At 38.6% G+C, this 25,178-nt stretch overlaps 1 protein-coding gene across 1 annotated transcript in view; it reads left to right on the top strand.

The window, feature by feature from the left end:
• The window catches only part of LOC102407049 (hedgehog interacting protein), a 113,793-nt gene that overhangs the window by 76,060 nt on the left and 12,555 nt on the right, over positions 1–25,178 (top strand). Inside the window, exons 9-11 of the mRNA XM_006063792.3 lie at positions 2,584–2,707; positions 3,888–4,018; positions 7,286–7,367. Coding sequence (XP_006063854.2) covers positions 2,584–2,707; positions 3,888–4,018; positions 7,286–7,367 — 337 coding nt within the window. The remainder of the gene's footprint in view (positions 1–2,583; positions 2,708–3,887; positions 4,019–7,285; positions 7,368–25,178) is intronic.

Below are 25,178 nucleotides of genomic sequence, written 5' to 3' on the forward strand. Positions count from 1 at the left end.
AGGAAAATTATGTGTTTCAAATAAGAATGTATTTTTTAAAGGTGTTTATTTTAGAGAAAACAAAGTAATAGACTTATAAAAACCTGTTATTTACCCAAGTCATGAAGATGGAATGTTTAGATCTTATTTTTAATGACATGATTATTAGAGTGTTTGAGATACATATTAAAATATAAAGTTAATATTTTCCCACATTTTTGTATTTACTCATTTTGGAGGAAATGGTATATCAAATATGATTATGATTCAGGGAACATAATAGATGAAGATTATTGAATTGATTGCTTTTTCTATTCATTCAATACAGATATTTATTTAGTACCAGGAATGAAGCAGCTGTGCTGGTTCATGTAGTAGTCAGTTATTTTACTTTATTTTTTTTTTCAGGTATTCATGTATGTGTGTGCATCTTATAAAAGCCAAACCAAAGAATAATGTGGTTAGAAAAAAAAAAAATCTAATGAGTCACTAGTTTGTGGGAATTTTAGCTATATTTGTAGATTAAACTAAATTCTACAATCACATTAATTTGGGTTCAGCTGAAACTGATTACAATATGGATGGCCCTACATTTATATATTAAAAACACAGCTGCAGAATTCTTTTACTATTTATATATATCAAATTTTATTTGTCAATTATACCTCAATAAATCAGAAAAAAAAAAAACCAGAAAACAAATAACCACATCCACAGCCTTTACTACATGCCAGGGCCTGTAATAAGTACTTTAAAAACTTCACTCATTTCATTTACAGAGAAATCCTAGAAGTACTCTTACTGTTCACATTGTACAGATGAGAAAACTGAGACATACAAAGGTTACTTGTCACACCACATGAAGTAACAGGATCTGGATTTGAACCCAGGTAGCTTGGAGAAGGCAATGGCACCCCACTCCAGTACTCTTGCCTGGAAAATCCCATGGACGGGGGAGCCTGGTGCTACAGTCCCTGGGGTCACTGCAAGTTGGACACAACTGAGCAGCTTCGCTTTCACTTTTCACTTTCATCATTGGAGAAGGAAATGGCAACCCACTCCAGGGTTCTTGCCTGGAGAATCCCAGGGACTGGGGAGCCTGGTGGGCTGCTGTCTATGGGGTCGCACAAAGTCGGACACGACTGAAGTGACTTAGCAGCAGTAGCAGCAGCAGCCTGATTCCAGAGTTCATGACCTTAGACATTCACTTATGCTGCCTCTCAGTATGCTGGGAGAGGATTAAATTAAATTCATTTAAATCTTGATTGTTCTATTTTTTATAATATCATATTCGCCATCATCAGGCACCCTCGGTGGCTCAGCGGTCAAGAATCAGCCTGCAGTGCAGGAGATGCAAGAGACTTGGGATCAATCCCTGGGTCAGGAAGATCCCCTAAGAAGGAAATGGCAACCCACTCCAGTATTCTTGCCAGGAAAATCCCATGGACAGAAGAGCCTGGAGGGCTACAGTCTATGGAGTTGCAAAGAGTTGGACATGACTTGAGTGCGCACACATTCACCTATTCACCATAATCACGTGGGAAGCGGGAAGAACTTTAGAATTTTTGTCTTTCCACAAAAGCTTTTGCCTAAAAGACTTCCTGTTGTTAGTGACTTATTTAAGTATGTAATAAGTAATTTTCAGATTAATTTCCAGCTGGCTTTGTATCTTTTTCATCATAATTGACATCTTTATATTTGAGAACATAATGACATGCATGAAAAGATTGAGATACATGACTATTCACATGTAATTCTCAAGGAATGACTGACATAGACTTTGTTAACTACATGATCCTATAAACAATACTCTTAAAACATTTTAAATGAAGATATTACTTGACTAGTGACAGTGTTTTAAAATATGCAACAAATGTGGTTTTGATGTACCATGCCTTTATTTTCATTAAAGTGTAAACTTTTAAACATTTTATAGAATTTGACAGAGGTTTGACTCAGTTTAGGAGGTATATGCAGAAGTATTTCTACAAAAAATTCAATATTAAAAAATTAAGTATTATTTGTTTAAGTATTTTAGTTCTAAAGTCCATGATTTCCAAAATGTTCAGAGATATTGTCATTGAAAATTTGGTATGTCTTGGAAGTTATAATAACAATAAGTGTTTGCAGAGCATTTTTGTTTTATTCTGCTGTGCATGGAAGCCCTGTACATTTTATAATATTTAAGCAAAAGGGTTAATTATTTTCACTAAAGATCTATAGCAAGAATCCATCTTATGCATCACGGAACACATTTCAGAGTTCGAGTGAATTACCGTAGTAATTGTGGCATGGCCTACATTGTGTGTGCATGCGTGCAAAGTGGCTTCATTTGTGTCTGACTCTTTGTGACCCCATGAACTGTATGTAGCCTGCCAGGCTCCTCTGTCCATGGGATTCTCCAGGCAGGAATACTGGAGTGGGTTGCCATGCTCTCCACCAAGGGATCTTCCTGACGCAGGGATTGAACCCGCATCTCTTACATCCCCTGCATTGGCAGGGTTGTTACCACTAGCGCCACCTGGGAAGCCCCCTGGCCTTTATAAAGGGGGCTTTATAAAAATATGTTTCATTTGATCTAATGTTATGTCCATTTATTTCCAGAAAGTGAGCCATCACTTTTAGAATTCAAGCCATTCAGTAATGGTCCTTTGGTTGGTGGATTTGTTTACCGAGGCTGCCAGTCAGAAAGACTCTACGGAAGCTACGTGTTTGCAGATCGTAATGGGTAGGCTTCCTGACACCACAGTTTGATAGATTGAATGACATATCCATTGATTATTGGGCAGATCATCAGAAAATATTCAAATGCATGTCACCCTTTGGAGGTCAGGTGTGGGACACATAAAAACTATTGTTTATTAATTTTTTTTTTCAATTCTACCAGTTAGTCTTCCTTTTCTTTTTTCGTTTTGGCTGTGTTAGGTCTTCCTTGCTGCACAAGGGCTTTCTCTAGTTTGCAGCTCACAGACTTTGTTGCTCTGCAGCGTGTGGAATCTCCCTGGACCAGGGATTGAACCCATGTCCTCTGCATTGGCAGGCGGATTCTTAACCACTGGACCACGAAGGAAGTCCTATTATTTACTTTTAGTTCTACCATGTATGGTGGGGAATTAAAGAATTTCCTAAAAGATGCTTTTGAAACAGACTTGATCAAATTCATAAAATAATTTTTAAGAGCAGAAAAATCTTCAGATGGACATTTCATATTATTTAGGCTCTTCCCTTCATCCTTAACATAAATTTACCATGATCATGAGTAAATTGAAGAAATGTAGTTTTACATGAGTTACATAAATATTTTAAAAATTATTGGAAGGCTAAGAATTTTTTTTTTTTTTGCCAGACTTTGAGGACTTTTGGCAACAGACCTTAATTTCTCTCTATTGATAGAAATACTGCAAAATTACATATTAGCTTAAAGCTTAGAGGTCACATTGTCAGTAATTATAAGAAACTCTGTAATGAAGCCCAAAATAAGGATCTTGTTTCCCAAGTGACTGTCATTCAGGCATATGGCAGAGCTGATATGCTTGGTCACTAAAAGGAAATAGAAAAGTGAACTGACCCTGCACTCTTCCCCTGTCCCTCTCTTTGATTAATAGCACAGCATGATCTCTAGTCCTGGATAGGAAGTATCATTCTCCAGATGAAGGGGAGGATATTTCTCATACTCAGGTACTTTTAGTACCCACCCGCTCCAAACAAAATGTCATCTTTAAGTACTTTTTCCTCACATGGGACTTTCAGAGTATTCACACACATTTTGGGCTGTATTATTTTTCCCTTTAGAAGCCAGGTCCATGGCACAGGAATTATTTATTACAAGCTTTATTTTAAGCATGTCATTGTGTCTTTTAGGCAAAAGCACATTTTCATCATAGGTTCCTGGTATGTTTTTCTTGTAGGAATTTCTTAACCCTCCAGCAAAGTCCTGTGAGCAAGCAATGGCAAGAAAAACCACTCTGTCTTGGCAACGGTGGTTCCTGTAGAGGTTACTTTTCAGGTCACATTTTGGGATTTGGAGAAGACGAATTAGGTACTGTACAAACTATTTCTGTTAAGTTCCATTCTCGATCTTTGCCCAAGAGGCTCTGTTCTACTCTGAAAAACAAGTAAAATAATCTCAACCTCCATTTGTTGGAAATATAACCTCCCGCAAAGATGACCAGTTCAGTATTCACTTCCAATAATCTTTCTCTGGGGGTCTTTAAATCTTATTTCTACTCCAGAAACATGAAAGAAACAAAGCAGGAAGATGGGAGTTGGAAACAAAAGAGAATTTTTGAATCTTAAAGAGAGAGAAAATTTCAAATGGCTACTGATATCTTTGAAGCACTTAAGTCATTTGTCTATATTCTCTATCTGAAAACCTTTACACTTATCCATGTCTCTTGAAATAAATTTAAAATATGTTGCAATCTGAATCTCACTTCATTTCCTAATTTTTTATTTTGCCCATCAGGGCATGAAATTTGTTGGAAATAATCTGAGTTTATAGAGCTGCTTTCCAACAGAATGAAAATTATCTTCTCCTTGATAATCTCCAGTATAACATGCAATTTATTTGTTGATATATTATCAAAATGTATGCAGTTTAAAAAGCAAAAAGAGGTTGATAATTGGAATGCTACCAAAGAGTGAAATGCTACCAGTTTTAAACTTCAGAGATAAATGTAGCTATCATAATGATTCCCTTTAAAAAGCGATATCCAAATAAACAATGGCTACCATGCTCCTTTAGCCTTGGACATGAATTTCTAGGTATTAAAAAAGAAAAGTTGTGTTTTCATCTAAATCATAATTATTTACTCTAAATGTTCAGATTTGGTTTAACTCCACCAAATAGAGAATTCATCAGAAATAGCTCCATGCCATTCACTTAGGTTGCCAAGGAACTCAAACTAGATTCCTGCAACACAAAACACAGATTTTAGAGCTGCTGGAATATAGGGATTCAAAGAAGAGTAGTCCAATCTGTCTTTTTCTTGTTTTAGCATTGCAAGCATCTTGCATTTAAGTTTGCTTTGAAATTCTACTACCCCATTCAAATGAACCAGAAATATAGCCTTTCTCACTTCAATCTTCTGTAATGTAATTTAAACATCATTGGCAAACTCTGATTTTAAAGTATAAATTAGGATAAAATTGTTTGTGACAGAGTTAGAGATAAGTATTTAGAATCATTTTGATGAATCATTTTGGTTGCCCCAGACCTTACTGCCAATAACTCACCATCATTTATCCTTCTACCATCACCCCACTGTGTTTAAAATGTTCAAATATCTGTCCATACTTAATACAGTGTTGGGAGGAGAACCAGAAATTAAGCACACACAGTTCTTACTGTCCAAAACCAAAAATATGTATATTTCATAATTTAGAGTAAATATACTTTCACTCTTGAATGTAAATTCTTTGGTTTTTAATTAAGAGCCATATAATAAATTGAGTTAGATTTTTTTAATGAGTTTTTTCTGGATGTGTGTGTGTGTGTGTGTGTATGTTTTTAACCATAAAATCGGAATGGGTTTGTTTTAAGGATTAAATGTGGTAAACTACATAAAGTAGTTGATGAAACAAATATGATTTTTTTTTTACTTACATTCCTTAGTTTTATAATGCCATTTTTTCTGTTGTGTTTGTTTTTATTATAAGTCCCATAATATCCTTTCCAGAAGTGAGAAAGCAGTAGGGTGTGCTTAATACATAATAACAGAGTAAAATAGAGAAATATAAACTAAATCAAAGACTATTTCATGAATGAGAACCAAACATAAATTTTAAAGCCTCATAAACATATAATCATAAAAACAACTTCTAATTCCCTATTCATATGATCAGTTCTATGTATTGAATTATATGGAAGGAATAGTCATAAATGAGAGTGGCTCTCTCCTAAGAGGAGAGAGTTGGCACAAAGTGTACTAGGAGCTGGGACAAGTGTACTTTTAAATAACACAGTAAGGGGACTTCCCGAGTGGTCCAGTGGTTGAGACTTCTCCTTCCAGCACAGGGGGTCCCATCCCCGGTCAGGGAGCCAAGATCCCACGTGCCTCAAAGCCAAAAAAGCCAAAACATAAAACAGAAGCAATATTGTAACAAATTTAATAAAGACTTAAACAATGGTCCAAATCAAAACGATTTGTTAAAATAAATAAACAGTACAGTCAAGAACGATGACATAAGCACAGACGAAAGGGGGGAATGCACCTAGTGGTGATTACTGACAGATAGGACCTGGGACAGATGCTAAGACAGGAGCAGCCTAGGACAGTGGGGGCCCGAAACAGGATGCTGGGCCAGGAACTTGCCTCCTGTTTCCAAAGTCAGGAGGCCAGTGAGGCTAGAAACATTGCAGATGGCATCAGAGCAATAAGGGGGCGCATTGTCATAGAGGTCTGTCAGGACTCAGCCTTGGCTTGGAGAGCAGAAGCTATTGGAGGGAAATTAGAAGTCATTGGAGGGTGTTGATACAGAGGAGTGTAGTCCAATTTATATAGTCTCGCCTGCCTTGTAAGGAATCTCTGTAGCTGATATACTGAGAGTAAGCCTAGAAGAGTAAGAGCAAGAGCAGGGAGATCAGCTAGGAGGCTATGGCCATCACCAAGGTGAGAGATTATGCTCTGCTAATACAGAGCAATGGGGAGACGTGGGAAGAAGTGATCAGAGTCCCTGAGGGTAGACTTAGAAAGCTCCCATAATCTTCAGGCCAGTGATCTTCTGAGGATGTATGACTATATAATATATGTATGTACTGTGTGTGCTTACGTACTTTAGTCGTGTCTGACTCTTTTGCCACCCCATGGACTGTAGCCTTCCAGGCTCCTCTGTCTGTGGGATTCTCCAGGCAAGAATGCTGGAGTGGGTTGCCATGCCGTCCTCCAGGGGATCTTTTCAACCCGGGGACTGAACCCACATCTCCTGTGTCTCCTGCATTGGCAGGTGTATTCTTTACCACTGGCACTACCTGGGAAGCCCAGTATACATATAGACATACACATGGGGCTTCCCAGGTGGTAAAGAATCAGTGATTTAAAAAAAAAAAATCCACCTGCCAATGCAGAAGACATAGGAGACTTGAGTTTGATCCCTGGGTCAGGAAGATCCCCTGGAGGAGGAAATCGCAACCTGCTCTTGTATTCTTGCTGAGATAATCCCATTGTCAGAGGAGTCTAGTGGGCTACAGTCCATGGGGTCGCAAAGAGTCAGACACGATTTTAGCAACTGAGCACACACATGCAGTCAATAGAAGGTAAAGCCTTACAATGCTGTGAACTAACTTACTGTATTTCTCTCTCCATAGGTGAAGTTTACATTCTATCAAGTAGTAAAAGTATGACCCAGACTCACAATGGAAAACTCTACAAAATTATCGATCCCAAAAGGTGAGTTTTTTTTAATATTCTATTAAGTCAAGTAATATTCTCTAAGTTATTCCAGTGTATTCAAATTAGTGAGGGAATTGCAATTAGCACTCAAAAATGAACATTTCTGCCCTGTCCATCTGCTGAGTGCTCTCCTGAGAGACCCTCAGCTCCAGTCTCTTAAAACTTAGACTTCAGTACCCTGACCTTCAAAAGTGTTATTTTGGTCATGTACATAGCCATAGCATCCTAGTAGTCAGCAGAGAGCTGCTGACTACAGGGTCGGCTGGCTACAGTCCATGGGGTCGCAAAGAGTTGGACACAACTGAGCAACTGAGCATGCTCACACACAAGGAAAGTTTTTTTGGCAGTTCAGCATTGAAGCCTTGTTTCACACTATCTGGAAGCTCACAGCTTCTGTGACCAAACAAATGAAAACTACGGAAGTATTTTGTTATTGCTTCAGCAAAAGGAACATGTGAATGTTTTCATCCTTTAGAAAATATAATTATCCCTCCCCTGCTACCCTCTATCCACCTAACCCAACTTCAGCACACACTCAACTTTCAAGTTATCTTGGGTCATCACGAATCAGTTGTTAATTTCATGGATAAAATCAGAACTCTCAGAAGCCACTAAAATTACATACTGTCAAATAGATTTTAGGTGTAAGTTTAGAAATAATTATTGCAGGACTTCAGTATACTCATGTATATGACCACTGTGGAACCAGTTGTGGTCAGACTCTAGCGTCACAGTGCTATGAATTTTTAATCCTTTTTTTTTTCGAACTTTTTACTGAAGCATGTATTCAGAAAAGACCCCAAATCATAAGCATACAGTATGACAGCTTTTCATAAGTGACACGCACTGTAACCAGCACCCAGAAGAAGGGATGGAAGGACACAGGTGGCCTGAAGACCCCTCATTTCTATTTCCAGTTACCTCCCCTGCCAAGAGCAATCATCCTGTGACCTCTAACAGCATAGATTAGCCTTTCCCGTTTTTGAACTTCCCAGGTGGCACAATGGTAAGGAATCCACCTGCCAACACAGGTGACTCAGGTTCGCTCTCACGTGGGTGGGCATGATCCCCAGGAGGAGGAAATGGCCACCCACTCCAGTAATCTTGCCTAGGAAATCCTACGGACCCAGGAGCCCGGTAGGCTGTAACCCATGGCGGCTCACAGAGTTGGTATACGACTAACTGACCTAGCACATTTTTGAACTTTGTATAAGTGGAATCGTATAAGATGTACTCAATTGTTTCTGGTTTCTTTTGCCCAACATTATCTGTATTTATATGAGATTTATGTGTATTATTCTCAAGGATGCTTAAAATGCCACTATGTGAGTGAATTTCTAATTCTTTCTATGCTAAGTTAACCTCATGAGCCCATGTGCAAATTGAAATCCCCAAATTTCAAGTCTCTTTTAGGAGAAAAACATTCCAATAATCCAAAAAGTTTACTAAAAGCATTCATTTAATTCCCCTTAAAAATATTTGTAGGTTATAAATTGGGTATGTTTTACTGAAAAAAATCAATGACTAACAAATGGAGGTTCTTGTCCTTTTTCCATCCCAGAAAGCATTCATTGCCTTTCCTGAGAAAAATACAGGTTGACGTTGGTGTTGCAGAACAAAAAGGAATAATCAATGCTAAATGGTCTGTGATAAAGGACATCATACATACCCATCTGTCACACAGCGATGATGATAGCTTTCCTTCTCCATTTAACAGTATGCATTTTCTTTCACGATAAGAGAAGTACCCATCTACACGCTGTAAGGGTTCTCTTCCTCCTTGAGTGTCCTTCATGCGAAGCAAACTAACGAATGAAAAAAAAAAATCAGAAATCAGACACCTTGGTGATTATTGCAGTTGGCGATATTAAGAACAAACATCAAACCAATGTTAATTCATGAACTGGCAGCCTTCTAATGATTCAGAATGCAGTCTAGGGCTTCACTCAGATTAATGCCATTCGTTTTGAAATAGCCATTGTTATTCCATTATGATTGTCAAAGTTGATACGCCTTTGCAAGCTTTCTGCTGTATTACTCATTCTTGATCCTCACAGAAAGGTTTCTCTCCTCCTATGGATTGTTTAGTCTGCTGGTGGTGAGTTGAGGTGAATGTTACACCTTCGGTCCATTATTAGTGTCTAATTACCAGGGTTGCCGTGAGGGGCCTTGGCTCTGCGATCTCGGGGCCTCCTCTCGTAGGGTGGTCTCGGAGTGACATACCTCAAAAGCCTGACTTTTCACCGTGGTGCCTGTTTCTGGTGAGTCCTGTCACGTGTGGGGCCAGGGTTAAGAGGTGTGTTTGGTTTTGAGGAGGTGGGGGGGATTAACAGAGTCCCAGAGACACCGTCCTTGTACACGGGCCTAGGCATACATTTCAAAATTAAACGGACTGTAAGAAAACAAATGTTTTCATAAACATTTGTTGGGAGCCGCATGCTGTTTCGATTTGGATGCCAGCGTTTATTATGATAGTAGTTCTCCCGACACGAGTGGAAGTTCTGTATAAGCAGACACTTTAGTATATGTGAATGGGGCTATTTTGGAAACACGAGCAAATTACTACCCTCACAGCGTTAATAGGATGTCTGCTTCAGGGCACAACTGCTTTTCTAAAACACTTAAGGGAGAATTTGAAGAAAGAGCCTCATCAACCAAAAAAAAGAATAATAATAATAATCCACAGACATTTCTTGTTACAACAAATAACTCATTCCAATTAAAATCTTAGATTAACTGTATTCTTGTGGAGGAACCCCAGACTTGTTCGAATAATGTTTTCAGAATAAATTTCAAATATCAGTTGACTCATGGCCTTAAAAGAGGAGAACAATAAATCATAGAAATCTTATATTCTGTATCGTGTCATAGAAGTTCCATTCTCATACACCATAAGATTTATGTTTTCTCTCTTTTTTCGTGCACACACACACACCAAAATGAAGCTTGTAGACACAGCAGTGGAAGGAGAGGAGAAGGTGGGATGAATTGAGACAGTAGCATCGACATATATACAGTACCGTGTCTGAAACAGAGAGCTCGTAGAAAGCTGCTGTACAGCACAGGGAGCTCAGCTCAGTGCTCTGACATGATCTAGAAGGGTGGGAGGGGAAGGAGGCTCACCAGGGAGGGGATATGTGAACACATATAGCTATTCACGTTTGTTGTACTGCAGAAGTCAATACAACATTGTAAAGCAATTTTCCTCCAATTAAAAATAATTTTTAAAAAAGAAGATGCTGGAATTTATAAATCATATGCCATATTCTTGGGTCATTTTGACAAGATCAGATGAGGTCTCCGCATTACCACTTCCATCTGTAAGGACAGTCTGGTCTCAGGCTATCTGTTGTTTGAGCACTCAGTCGCTCAGCAGTGTCCGACTCTCTGTGACCCCATGTACTGTAGGCCACCAGGCTCCTCTGTCCGTGGAATTCTCCAGGCAAGAATACTGGAGTGGGTTGCCATTTTCTCCTCCAGGGGATCTTCTCAACCCAGGGATCAAACCCACGTCTTCCACGTCTCCTGAATTGCAGGCAGATTCTTTACACACTGAGCGACCTGGGAAGCCCTCAGCCTATATGTTACTTAACTACTGACATAAATGTAAAATCCTTTACAGTGGGCATCCTTCTCAGAAAGGATGGTTTGATACCTTATTATAAAAAAACACAAATGCCATTGTAATCAAAGGAAACTTCCATGAGAATACAACCAGCTTTCTCTACAGCTTAACTAGGACATAAGAGATTTTAAGGGAAAAGCAGAAAAGAGATGAACGTTGCCTCCATCTTAGCATGGGAATACCTTCAGAGATAGAAAAATTAAGTCCCGTGGCGGAGTGGAGTTAGGATTGAATCAATGCCAATCTCCCAGTTTACTGGCCCACCTCACTAGGTCCCCTGAAGCCTCGAGTATTGGGTTCTGCGTGCCCTGGTCTGGGACTCCTTCAGCCAGCATGTCAATGCATAGAGTACAGGAACTGGGACATCATTTTAGTTTCATTTAGTAGCGCCCCCCGAGGCTGGTTAAGATGAGGAAGTTGATCCTGGCAGGCCCAATAGTCAGATGGTCTTGTCTCTGAATCTTGGAATGTGGATGCGACCGCACCATGCTTCTCTGCCTGGCTATCAAGGTGAGCATTCTGCTTCTGCCTCGCAGAGCACTGTGAAGATAATGTAATGGATTTAAAGCCTATGCTGTTCTTTAGTACCATTGGTGTTCATTCCATGCACTCAAGAATTATTTCAGGTGATTGATCTCACAGCTTTTTGAGGTTGTTTTAGTGCCAAAATTGGGGTCAAAATGTCCATGGAGTTTTAAAGAACTCTTTGCAACCCCATGGACCTTAGCCCACCAGGATCCTCTGTCCATGGAATTCTCCAGGCAAGCATACTGGAGTGGGTTGCCATTCCCTTCTCCAGGGGATTTTCCTGACACAGGTATCGAACCCAGGTCTCCTGCATTTTAGGCGTGTTCTTTACTGTCTGAGTCAGCAGGGAAAGAACTCTGAGTCTAGTTTTCAATTGTTCAAGTAATGTCTTAGAGGCTTGTTCTTTGTTAGATCTTTTCAGAATCACACAAGTGCTCCTGAGGAGTGGAAATGGAAGAATTCTAACAGAGTTATGAATTTACCAAGCTTCATTTTTATAGAATGCAAATCTTTTCACACTATTGAAAAAGATTCTATAATTTTTGTTTCAGATGAACTGAAACTAAAGGCCCTTTTTTGACCTGGAAATATTTCCAGGGTTATTTCTCCAGGAATTTGTAAAACAAAATCATTCTTAAACATACTGAGTTAATTACCATGTACCCAGTCTTTCTCTATTTTAACACCTTGCTTATCTATTATACCCACTCAAATCACACAGCCCATTCCCTTAAGAGGTCTATAAATTAACTGTAACTTCCCAGTTTCAGAGGTTATTTTACAGAAACATCCTATCTCCAGACTCCTGTATGACCAATATAAAAAACTGCCCTCATGCCTAAACCAGGGTATGTATTTATGGTTTTACTGTTCATATACCAGCTGCTAAAAGAAAAACTATGACTTTTATCTTGAAATCACTCCGAATTCACCTAAACCCTTTCTGTTTAAGGACTGTTGCCGCTAGTAACAACAGTCTGCAATGTTCTTCTGTTTAGGTATGGGTTATTTGGAAGTCTGGAAACTAATAAATATGATGGTATTAATATTAAAAAAAAAACACAAAACCTGCTCTTCTGTCTCCTCCCCACTATGCCCCCACTCACTGTTCTTTGTTTACTTTTTTCTTAATATCTTCATCCTACTCCTTAGTATGCTGGATGCTGAAGAGTGCTTTTTTTCTCCCCACACACAAAAAATCACTTCATGAGAGGAAATTGGTTCTGTTTATCCTTCGCATATGTCTCAGGGAGCTGGCAGGCAGCTCTGCCATCCTAAAGAAAGCCGTGCATAATGGAGAGGGTTTAGCCCAATAAGCCAGTCTAGTCCCAATTCATCAGTCAGAGTTTTATGCAAGTGGCCTCCCTAGGTTGATAAATCCCCACAGTGCCTGTTGACCCAGCTGCCAAGTCCTCTTGCTGCGGGCGGTGTTTTCATGGCCACCCTGACAGTAATACAAACTGTTTAGCGGCTCCATTGACCTCTCAGCTATTAACAGGGACACAGGCTCGATGAGGGACTCGTTTTCAAACATGACAGAATTTCTTAACACTAGAGGTCATGAACAAGTATATGCCTTATAAAAATCCATTCAGCTTGGTGGATTTGAAGTCAAAAAGACAAGGGAAGCATGGTCCACCTTTTTGCTATGGTTTTTCTACATTCCCAATCACCCAAAATGGCATACACTTATGTGTCTGCTTACATTTTATGCTTAATATGCTATAGCTTAGGTTGTGGTGCACAATATTTTTAGCTACAAATCCTTCCTAAATTGCCAGAAGCATCTGAAAATTTAAAGATATATTACAAAAGAATGGGATGAGATAAACATTTAATGAATGGATGAGAATGCATACATAATATATTGTCTAAGGATAACTGGAATTTTATTCATTCTTTACCAAGACTTGTTGTATGTGTATATGAAAGACACTCAAATAGTCCATACAAGTCTATGTAGCACCATCATCTATTTCAAGATACATACAAAATATTATATCATAATTTATTAAATTTTTTTATTGAAATAATCCTGTTATTTTAAAAGCCTATACTATAAGACTTCTTATATTTAGATCCTATTTCCTGAAGATGTCACATGTGACCACAGTATTCAAGGGAATTTTCTGCTTTATATTAATTATATAGTCTTCCTTAAACTATCAATTTTGAATGTTGGTATATCAGTTCCTAGAGTAATTGTACAGATTGCTTTGAAAATGTGATTGAATTGCCACTTACAAGTGGCATTTGTTAAAAAGGCAGAAAATGGAGAATATGAGTAGCTAAAAATATAGTCTTCAAAAAGAGACTCATTTGTTGAGTCAAAAACTTTTAAAAGCATTTCTTTTTTTGTTTATTTTGTTAACAATTTATTTTTTATTGAAGGATAATTAAAAGCATTTCTTTTCAATATCCATGTTTCTTCCCTGCCTGGGACAATGGTGGAAATCTGTTATTACCAGACCTTCTGAATATCATACTTTTATTGTAAGACAGTATATCATCAGATATTGCAGTTCTTGAGATAAAGACAGATTTAATCTTGCATGGAACAGCCACATAAATTTGTAAAAAATGCTTTCTAGAGGAAGATGCACTTTCTAAAGACACATATTGTACCCTAGCATCATTTTTTTTAACTAATTCACTTTACTTGATTAAAAAAACTTGCTCAAATGCCTCATTTTTATCAACATTGACAAGTGAATTGAAAGGTGTAACATCAAAATTTGAAAATTTGTCATCCTGATAGTCTTCAAGGAGAATTTAAGCTGACATTTTTGTGCTATTTTAAAGGATAGAAACTTGTTCCAAATCTTACTTCCCACTTAAAACATTGGTCACCAGTGTTTCTTATTTAGTGTCTAATATTTTTATCACTTATGGCTTATAAGTTACGTTTTTAAGTTAAAAAATTTTATTTTGGACATAAAATTCTGAACAGAATTTGATTCCTTCTTTATATTAGGATGCAATTGCATTGACATTTTATTGAACCCTAATTTTTCAGTTTTTATTTTCTATCCTATCAGAGTAAGTCTAGTTATACAAGATTAAATCATGAGATTTAATGAGTCTGCAGGTATCTTTGGCTTGTCTCCTGTGTGCAAGGTATTGTATTATGTATTATGAAAGTGAAGTGAAAGTAAAAGTTTCTCAGTTGTTCGACTTTTTGTGACCCCATGATCTATACAGTCCATGGAATTCTCCAGGCCAGATTACTGGAGTGGGTAGCCTTTCCCTTCTCCAGGGGATCTTCCCAACCCAGGAATCAAACCCAGGTCTCCTGCATTGCAGGCAGATTCTTTACCAGCTGAGCCACCAGGGAAGCCCAAGAATATACTGGAGTGGGTAGCCTCCATTATGCGTTATGAAGGGAGAATATACATGAGAATTTAGTCCTTTTCTCTATGGAGCTTATTTTTGTCTTAAATCAAGAGATTGCACACATTGTCTAAAACATTAGCAATGTTCTCAGAGATAAATATTGCCACTCTGAAACAATAAAATTATGTCAAAACATGGTAAATTATAAATTGCCAAATTAATGGTCCAGAAGGCAATAGGTACCAAGGTGGGTAAAACTCACCATAATTTGGCTTTCTGGTCCAGTCTGTTCTGCTATGCTGTGATTTACTTTCAGACTAATTAACTCACCTGTAAAAGAAAAGGATGGTTGCATAACATGGAAATTATGTAGCTTTCCAAGCAACTAAAGCCAGAATGACAAGAGGAACAAGGACTCAGCCTGACTTGTCCAGGCAGAAGGAGCCTCCCCAGTTGAGTTAAAACAAGAAAGAAGCATGGCGCTGAGTTCCCCCACCCAAACCCAGGGCCATTGCATGGCTCTTTGCAGGTTTCACTTCCTCCTGAGATCAAAGCCTCACTTCTGTGGTTTTTGGTTTTGTGTGTATGTGTGTGTTTTAATTAATTTTTATTGGAGTATACTGCTGCTTCAGTCATGTCCGATTGTGTGACCCTAAGGACTGCAGCCTGCCAAGCTCCTCTGTCCATGGGATTCTCTAGGCAAGAGTACTAGAGTGGATTGCCATGCCCTCCTCCAGATCTTCCCAACCCAGGGATCAAACCCGGGTCTCCTGCATTGCAGACAGATTCTTCACCACTGAGCCACCAGGGAAGCAGTTGCTTTATAATGTTGTGTTAGCTTCTGCCGTGCATCAAAGTGAGTCAGCCGGACATATGTATGTATGCCTCCCCTTTGGACTTCCTTCCCACACAGGTCACCTCAGTGCATTAAGTAGAGTTCCCTGTGGTGTTCACCAGGTTCTCATTAGTTACCTATTTTATACTTGCATGCTTAGTCACTCAGTCGTATCTGACTCTGCGTGACCCCATGGACAGTGGCCCAGGCTCCTCTGTCCGTGGGATTTTTCAGGCAAGAATAATGAACAGTGTGGGTTGCCATTTCCTCCTCCGGGGGATCTTCCCAACCCAGCAATTGAACCCATGTCGCCTGACTCCTGCCTTGGCAGGTGGATTCTTTACCACTGAGCCACCTGGGAAACCTACTATTTTATACATAGTATCAATAGCGTATGTGTATGTCAGTCCCAGTCTCCCAATTCCTCCCACCCGTCTCCTTTCCCTTTTGGTATCCATATATTTGTTCTCTACATCTGTGTCTCTATTTATGCTTTGCATATAATATCATGTACACCATTTTCTAGATTCCACATTTATGCATTAATATACGATATTTTCTGTGCTTCTCATCTCCCCTGAGTGACCCTCTCTTCCACCTGCAGGTAATCTCTGGTATCGCTGGGATACCCTCTCCATGGCACCACATTTTACTTTTGTTAGTGCTTTAGGTACAGAGTTGCATAGATCTTGAGGAGTCTGCCCCAGCTCTATTTTTCCTATAAACCTTATTTTTATTATACAAGATTTTTCAGGAACAAGTCCACTGAGTTAAAGTGAAATGCCTGTTTTTCTAATAATTATAGTAGACCAGTTTCTGAATTAAAGACATAACAAAAATAGTACAAGAAACACCTAAGGCAATTTAATAAAATTGGACTTTGTTTCTCCCTAAAAGCAAACAACCTTATCTAGTTTCATTAGTCATTTCTCCTAGGTTTTCCTTTCAAGGAAATATATACCTTTTCATTTCCTAATTTTCCCCTGGAAATACATGCAGTTGAGTTAAGCTGATAAAGTTGAATGAAGGCAATTCACATACCCTTTTAGATACTTGTGTATCTTGGTGGTGGTGTTTGGATAGGAGGTTAATAAAGGGCCTGAAATACAGTGCCTAGCTCCCTTTGTTCCTGAAGAGGACCAGTTGAGTAAAAATCTACGCTAGAAAAGAATTCCAGATTATCTTCAGTTAGGCTGTATGAGAGTTATTTCATGTTTTCATCCATGTTCTAATCTTTTAAACTTGGGAGTAACAAGGTCAGCTCTATCTCATGAGGATAAAGTTGAATATGAAATTACTGGAAGGTGTAAGTGGCTTCAGTATCTGCTTTTATTCGGGTTGTATCTTTAACCATTGAACAAAACTGAGGAGGTATTTGTGAACTTTCTAATAATTTCATTAACACTACCGCACAACCGCAGTCTTTTCACATGCTAGCAAAGTAATGCTCAAAATCCTTCAAGCTAGGCTTCCACAGTGTGTGAACTTGAGAACTTTCAGATGTACAAGCTGGATTTAGAAGAGGCAGAGGAACTAGAGATTAAATTGCCAACATCTGTTGGATCATAGAAAAAGCTAGAGAATTCCAGAAAAACATCTGCTTCAGTGACTATGCTAAAGCCTTTGACAGTGTAAATCACAACAAACTGTGGAAAATTCTTAAAGAGATGGGAATATCAGACCACCTCACCTGCCTCCTGCAAAACCTGCATGCAGGTCAAGAAGCCACAGTTAGAACTGGACATGGAACAACAGACTGGTTCAGAATTGGGAAAGGAGTACATCAAGGCTGTATATTGTCACTCTGCTTATTTAACTCATGTGCAGAGTACATCATGTGAAATGCCAGGCTGGATGAAGCACAAGCCGGAATCAAGTTTGCTGGGAGAAATATCAATAACCTCAGATATGCAAATGACACCACACTTATGGCAGAAAGTGAAGAAGAACTAAAGAGCCTCTTGATGAAAGTGAAAGAGAAGAGTGAAAAAGTTGGCTTAAAACTCAACATTCAGAAAACTAAGACCATGGCCTCTGGTCCCATCACTTCATGGCAAATAGATGGAGAAACAATGGAAACAGTGAGAGATTTTATTTTGGGAGGCTCCAAAATCACTGCGGCCATGAAATTAAAAGATGCCTGCTCCTTGGAAGAAAAGCTATGACCAACCTAGACAGCATATTAAAAAGCAGAGACATTACTTCACCATCTAGTCAAACATATGATTTTTCCAGTAGTCATGTATGGATGTGAGAGTTGGACTATAAAGAAAACTGAAGAATTGCTGCTTTTGAACTGTGATCCAACCAGTCCATCCTAGAGGAAATCAGTCCTGAATATTCATTGGAAGGACTGATGCTAAAGCTAAAACTCCAATACTTGAGCCACCTGATGCGAAGAACTGACTCATTGGGAAAGCCCTTGATGCTGGGGAAGATTGAAGGCAAGAAGAGAAAGGGACGACAGAAGATGAGATGGTTGTATGGCATCACCAACTCTATGGACATGAGTTTGAGTAAGCTCTGGGAGTTGGTGATGGACAGGATAGCCATAGGGCCGCAAAGAGTCAGAGACATTGAGCAACTGTACTGATGTATGAATGTGAGAGCTGGACAATAAAAAAGGCTGAGCACTGAAGAATTGATGCCTTTGAACTGTGGTGCTGGAGAAGACTATTGAGAGTCCCTTGGACAGCAAGGAAATCAAACCAATCAATCCTAAAGGGAATCAACCCTGAATATTCATCAGAAGGACTGAAGCTGAAGCTCCAATACTTTGGCCATCTGATGCGAAGATCCAACTCATTAGAAAAGACCCTGATGCTGGGAAAGACTGAAGGCAGGAGGAGAAGGGGATGACAGAAGATGAGATGGTTGAATGGCATCACTGATTCAATAGACATGAGTTTGAGCAAAGGTGAAGACAGGGAGATGATGAAGGACAGGGAAGACTGGGGTGCTGCAGTCCATGGGGTTGCAAAGAGTCAGACACAACTGAGTAACTGAACAACAATAGCACTAGGCAGTCCAACAAATATTGTTATATTAATGCATATATGTAGAATCTAGAAAAATGGTATAGATGATCTTATCTGCCAAGCAGAAATAGCGACACAGACATAGATAACAAAGGAGTGGGCACTATGGGGGAACAAATGTATGGACAGACTATGGACATTTCTATGTCTAAGTGATCATGTGCTCAGCAGTTAAGTCACAGACCTTAGAATAAAGTGAACCTTCCCTGGTGGCTCAGAGGGTAAAGTGTCTGCCCGCAATGCGGGAGACCTGGGTTCAATCCCTGGGTTGGGAAGATCCCCTGGAGAAGGAAAAGGCAACCCACTCTGGTACTGGAAAATCCCGTGGACAGAGAAGCCTGGTAGGCTACAGTCCATGGGGTCTCAAAGAATTGGACACGACTGAGCGACTTCACTTTCGCTTGGCCCCAGAGCAAAGAGCCCAAGCCTAGCCCTGCTCTTCAGTGCCTTTCAGAACAGAAAAATGCAGTGGTTTGAGAAATAAGGTAGAGCACTGGTTTTCCCATTCTAAATTTGAATTATAGAAATATATAGTACAAATTAATAATGTTTAATATGATCAACAATGTACATAACTTCTAGGGTATTCTTAAATTTGTTTTCTTTTCCTTCATTCCAATATCAGGGTTTACGGAGAACATACATAAAAAGATTTTTCTAAGTGGCCTACATGTGATATAATATCAAAGAAGGCATTCCTTAAGAAGGAAATGAAAGCAAGTAGCTCTTAAAACATTCAATTTTTTGATAGATCTCAAATGGTACTTGAAAAATATTGTTAGGAAATGTGTATTGCCCTCTATATAGCCATGAAGTCCTGTGAAACCAGTTTTGCATGATTACACAGAAACAGATTCCATAGTCTCTGTTCTTTGACCTGGAATAGGATTGTATTATGAATATATAAGATTCCTCACAGCCAAATTGAATTTGTATGGTGTATTATCATTTTAACAGGTGCTACAAAATGGTTATATGTAGTCGGAATCCAAACTTCTACTCCTCATGGGTAAACTGACACCTTGAAAAGAGAAATGTCAACATGAATAAGAAGAATTTAGTGACCACCCAAACCAAAAAAAATTATCCAGACTGAAAATAAACAAAAATTCCTTTGTATGTTAACCTTGGAGAAAGATCCTAAAATGAGTATTTAAAAGATGACACAGTACTAATATACGAGTGCTCATTCCTATGCCTCAAGCTATACAAATGGGAAAATAGTAAAAATCTCACCAATCATGAGAAGTTTTCCATTTTCTTAATTTTTTTTTTTGGAGGCAAAAGTGCTGAGTCATGATTTTAGAACCAATGCATGTTTATGGATTATCACCTACGTAGTGAGGAGATCCATGAAGCCATCAAATCTGGTGGTGCAGGAGGCTGCCTCCTTGGGCAGAGGTCATATTCCATCTAGTAAAGATTCCAGAATGTTTGGTCCTGGAAGCTCCTGACCACATTAATTTATGGCCCCCCATTAATCACCATTGGCTGGGAATGGCCCTAAATTAGAAAAGTCCCTCTGTAACTTGACTATACATGTGAATCTCTTGATAAATTGAGTGAAGTGCAGGCTCTGATTCTATATGTCTGGGAGGGGCCTGAGATTCTCCATTTCTGACAAACTCCTAGGTGGTGCTAAGGCTGCTGTTCTGTGTCACACTGAGTAATGAGGATTTTGACTTAACAGTTTTTCCTACCTCATGAGAATTGGAAGAAAACATGAAAATAGTTTTACAAAAAAAAAAAAAAAAAAAATGGGGAGCTGCCATTAACTGAAATAGAGAAGCTCCTCCCTCCTTGTAGGAGGATCAGGATTGTGTGCATGCCAAGTCACTTCAGTCATGTCCGACTCTTTGCAAACCTATCATCTGTAGCCTTCTAGGCTCCTCTGTCCATGGGATTCTCCAGGCAAGAATACTGGAGTGGATTGCCATGCCCTCTTCCAGGGGATCTTTCTGACCTAGGAATTGAACCTGAATCTCTTATGTCACCTGCATTAGCAGGTGGGTTCTTTACCACCAGCACCACCTGGGAAGTCTGAGAGTCAAGATTGAGGTGTGGATATCAGAAGCTCAGTTTGAACTATGTAAATAATGCTGAAGTCACACATACTACAATTCTCCAATTGCAAATACTAGACTAGAAATATTTTCTCTATTCCTCCTTAGAATTTCCATTAGGATCCTTTTATTATTCCCCATTTTATAATTTTTGGGGTTCAGTGGTAAAGAACCCTCCTCCCAATTCAGAAGATACAGGTTTGATCCCTAGATCAGGAAAAGCCCTGGAGAAGGAATGGCAGCCTACTCCTATATTCTTGCCTGGGAAATCCCGTGGACAGAGGAGCCTGGCAGGCTACAGTCCATGGAGTCACAAAGAGTCAGACACAACTGAGTGACTAAACAACAACAATTGTATAATTTTAATTTTCTACTTTCTATTATAAAGATGACTAGTTGTCCAAAAAAAAAAAAAAAGGAAAATAGTTTTGCAAAGGTTTTAGTTGTAAGGGATCGCTTTTCCATGTGTCCCAACATGACTGTGGATAAAGGAATAAGGGAATTCCCTGGTGGTCTAGTGGTTAGGACTCTGCTCTCTCACTGTTGAGGCCTGAGTTTGATCCCCTGTCAGGGAAATAAGATTCCACAAGGAAAAAAAAAACAGTAAGACGGTTCTTACATCACCTCCTAAATCACCTCAAGCAGAACATTGTCTAAGAGAAGCTGAAGAGTGAGCACATCTTCTGAAACTTTCAACGATTCAGAATCTTATAAAAGAGTATTACTCGTGATCAGTGTACCTTGTCTTACAATAACATGAATTTAAAATCTGAACCCCTTAAAAAAAATTTCAGAATGAACACTTTACTTTTTGTAAAAGACCCAATAGATCGGTCTCTGCAGCACTCACTCTGAAGATCAGGCCTGCTAAGACAGATCTTATCCCTGTGCGTCCATACAGATGGATAGAGACTTCCCATTGATTGAGCCAGTCACTTCTTAAATTAAAGATCCTAAAATTAAAATCATTCTTTAGCCCACTACACAGAAACAGTCACCATTGGCCTTAGCTATTCACAAAAAATCAGCATGGTATGATGTGTGTTATAAATTACTCGGGTTTCTCAATTTTCTCCTTTATTTCAAGAAAGTTTCTAAAGCTTTGTACTACTACACAAAATGAATAAAAGTAGATTTCTAAGAAAATGTCTTACATTTCTGAAAACAATGCTTTTATAGATTAGGAAATGTTGGGTAGTTTTCTGTTCTAACCCTTTAGTGTTTCATTATTTGTCATGTGTAAAGGGATTAGGAAATGTGTTTTTCTAATTAGGAAATTTAAATTAAATTTCTAAGAATTATGGAGAATAACTGTCAACAAATGGACACCATATATTCTTTATTAAAAACCTAAATATCTTCTTAGGTAAGTTTCTGTTTTGAAAGCTATCTCAGACTTCATTCAGTAGATGTAAGGGTCTAAAAGTTTAAAAAATAATTGTTTAAAAGGAGAATACTATTTAATCAATTCGTATTAAGCCTATATTAAAATGCCCAAATTCCCGGTTCAATAAAAATTAAGAATGAAAAATGAGTTTATCTATCACAGGTATATACTCTAGATTTGTGTTTAGATCCCATGTAGGTGTGTATATGTAATAATTTTGAAATATGAGATGGTCTATTTAAAGGTGACAATAAAGTACACATTTACTTATTCTATTCCCTTTTTTTAATTCTTATTTATTCCATGTAAAGGAAACTTCCTTCTTTCAATGGAAGGAAGAAATGTCCCTAGAACAAAGAGTATGTGTGGAGAAAAGAAATGGTTGAGCTCTCCAACAATCTTTGTCAGGCTTTGTCAAATATATTACTAGAAAAATGAATTTTGATGTGTTGACTTAATTCCCAATTGTAGGAGAAAATAATCTTATCTCTTTATGTCTTGCTTACTTCTTAGCCTGTTGTTTATTTGTTATAATTATAATTAGTGTAAAAATGCTTTATTTAAAGTGAATTTAATTGTGTCTTAGAAGAATTTTTTAAGACTTGAGTTAATTTAGGCAACAGAAAGAAATACAATGAATTTAGTTTTATGCTTATGATATAAAAGTGTAGTGATACAGTTTTAATCATATGCCTCCCCTAAATTGTCTGTTCCTAATATCATCACTCAACAGAATTTTAAAGAACCAAACACCCTTTTAAAATTACACTCATTTCATTCATTCAGCAGATTTTTAATAAGCATCCTGCATGTGCTATGCACTCTTATGGGTCCTGAAAGGACACAAGAGAAGAGAGGGAATTATTGGTCTTCATGGAATTTATATTCTAGATTTGAAAAAGTTTTTACTGTATGCATTTAGTTCAATAAACATATTGAAATTCCATGGTATTTTCCTACCTCCTAGGACTGTAAGTAGTTGGGGAGATAAAATACTTTGGTAGCTTAAATATCATCTTTCTATCGTATCCCTCAACCCTAAATTAATTGCGCCCTCGTCTGTATTCCTGATGACTTCCTATGCCCTCTTGCATAGCAAAGATCCTACTGCCTCACACTTTTGTGTTTGCCTGTCTGCCCCACAGTGGTCTCCATGAGGACCAGGATTCTGTTTTGTTTTTGTCTTCTCCCCATGAAGAGTATAGTGCCTGGCAAGTCAATGGCTAGACTTGAAGAGGACTGCATATACAGATTTTGCCCTCAGAAAGCTTTTATTTCAATGGGGAAGGGAAAGAAGAACTAGGACTCCTCATTTCTTAAGGAAAGTGAGGTCCAATACATGATGGGCTATGTTTGATGTACATTTTCATGTTCAAGGGTTCCCAATAGAATAATAGTTTAAAGGGAAGGGAGAGGTGGATTTTAACATGCTAAGTGAGGAATGTTAGTTGTCAACTTCATAAAAGAATAAAGTTATTTTTGTAGGTAATTAAATAAAAATTTAAGGGAATCATGTTTATATATGACAGCCACACAGTCTTATATAAACTAAACAAGCCCAAGCATGAAGCAATCGCATCTGCAGATAGATAAGCATTTGCTCTATCTTAAGCAAAATTAAAAAAAAAAATCAGAATTCCCTCCATAATCTGAGTTTACACACATTTGAATGTTTGGTGAAAATCAATCAAACTGTCTAATTGGAGGATCAGCCGGGAAACAAGGATCAGATATCCTGCCCTGAAAAACCATGCTTGTGAATCCCTGTGCTTCAGGCTGCCGTATCTGTTCCCAGTGCACGTGGCTCAATGACCCTATACTTTGCTTCAAACAGGCAACATCTTCTGGTTGTAGCTGTTTGATCGAAGTCATTCTTGATCACATGGTGTCTTGTCTTTAGATTCATCTGCTCAGGTGTAAACCATATAATCAAGTAGCATGTGAGCTATGTTGACTGCACATTTTCCATCGCATGTAACATATTCCTGACACACTCTACTTCTGGGTCTCTTTTCTTGAATAAATTGGAAAGGGCATGAACAAATGAAGTGAAATGAAAATCATTAGTTCACACGTAACATTTGTTCATTAGTAACGAAGTGAAAACGAAAATCACTCATTTGTGTTTGACTCTTTGCAACCCTATGGACTATACAATCCATGGAATTCTCTAGGCCAGAATAGTGGAGTGGGTAGCCTTTCCCTTCTCCAGGGCATCTTTCCAACCCAGGGATCAAACCCGTCTCCCACATTACAGGTGGGTTCTTTACCAGCTGAGCCACAAGGGAAACCCAAGAATACTGGAGTGGGTAGCCTAAATAGAACTGGATAAATAGAATCTCAGTTACCAGGAAAATGTGAACAATACCTGTTTACCAAATATCACTCAGTAAATGTGGTGATCTGTAATTCAGAAGAACATCATGACTTCTGAGAAACTGCTCTTCTGATGGTCAAAATGCCACCATAGTATCTCAAACAAAATAAGAATTTTATGTGAGGGAAAAATTGAGCAGACTTGGGCTATTCAAAATAGGAAGGCAAAGATTTTTCCCTCCCTTTCCTTGGCCATTTAATGTTTTCTCCACCATATCACCCTCTGCCCTTACTCCCAGAAAGACTTCTTTGGGGCAGGGGGTGGTGGGGAGAGACAAGGAAAATATTAGTGTGTTCAGAGTGAAAATGTAGAATGTCTTAAGTACCTTCACATAAACTGGACCATTTCTAGATTTAAATAAAAGGGTGAGTCAATTTAAGGGAGTTTTCTGAATTGTCACAATAGTTGCAAAAATCAGTAATTTATTTAAAAAAATTTTTATTTTATATTGGAGTATGGTTGATCATGCGAAGAGTTGACTCATTGGAAAAGACTGATGCTGGGAGGGATTGGGGGCAGGAGAAGGGGACGACAGAGGATGACATGGCTGGATGGCATCACTGACTCGATGAACGTGAGTCTGAGTGAACTCTGGGAGTTGGTGATGGACAGGGAGGCCTGG

The sequence above is a fragment of the Bubalus bubalis genome, chromosome 17 (assembly GCF_019923935.1).
Source record: "Bubalus bubalis isolate 160015118507 breed Murrah chromosome 17, NDDB_SH_1, whole genome shotgun sequence".
Lineage (NCBI taxonomy): Eukaryota > Metazoa > Chordata > Mammalia > Artiodactyla > Bovidae > Bubalus > Bubalus bubalis.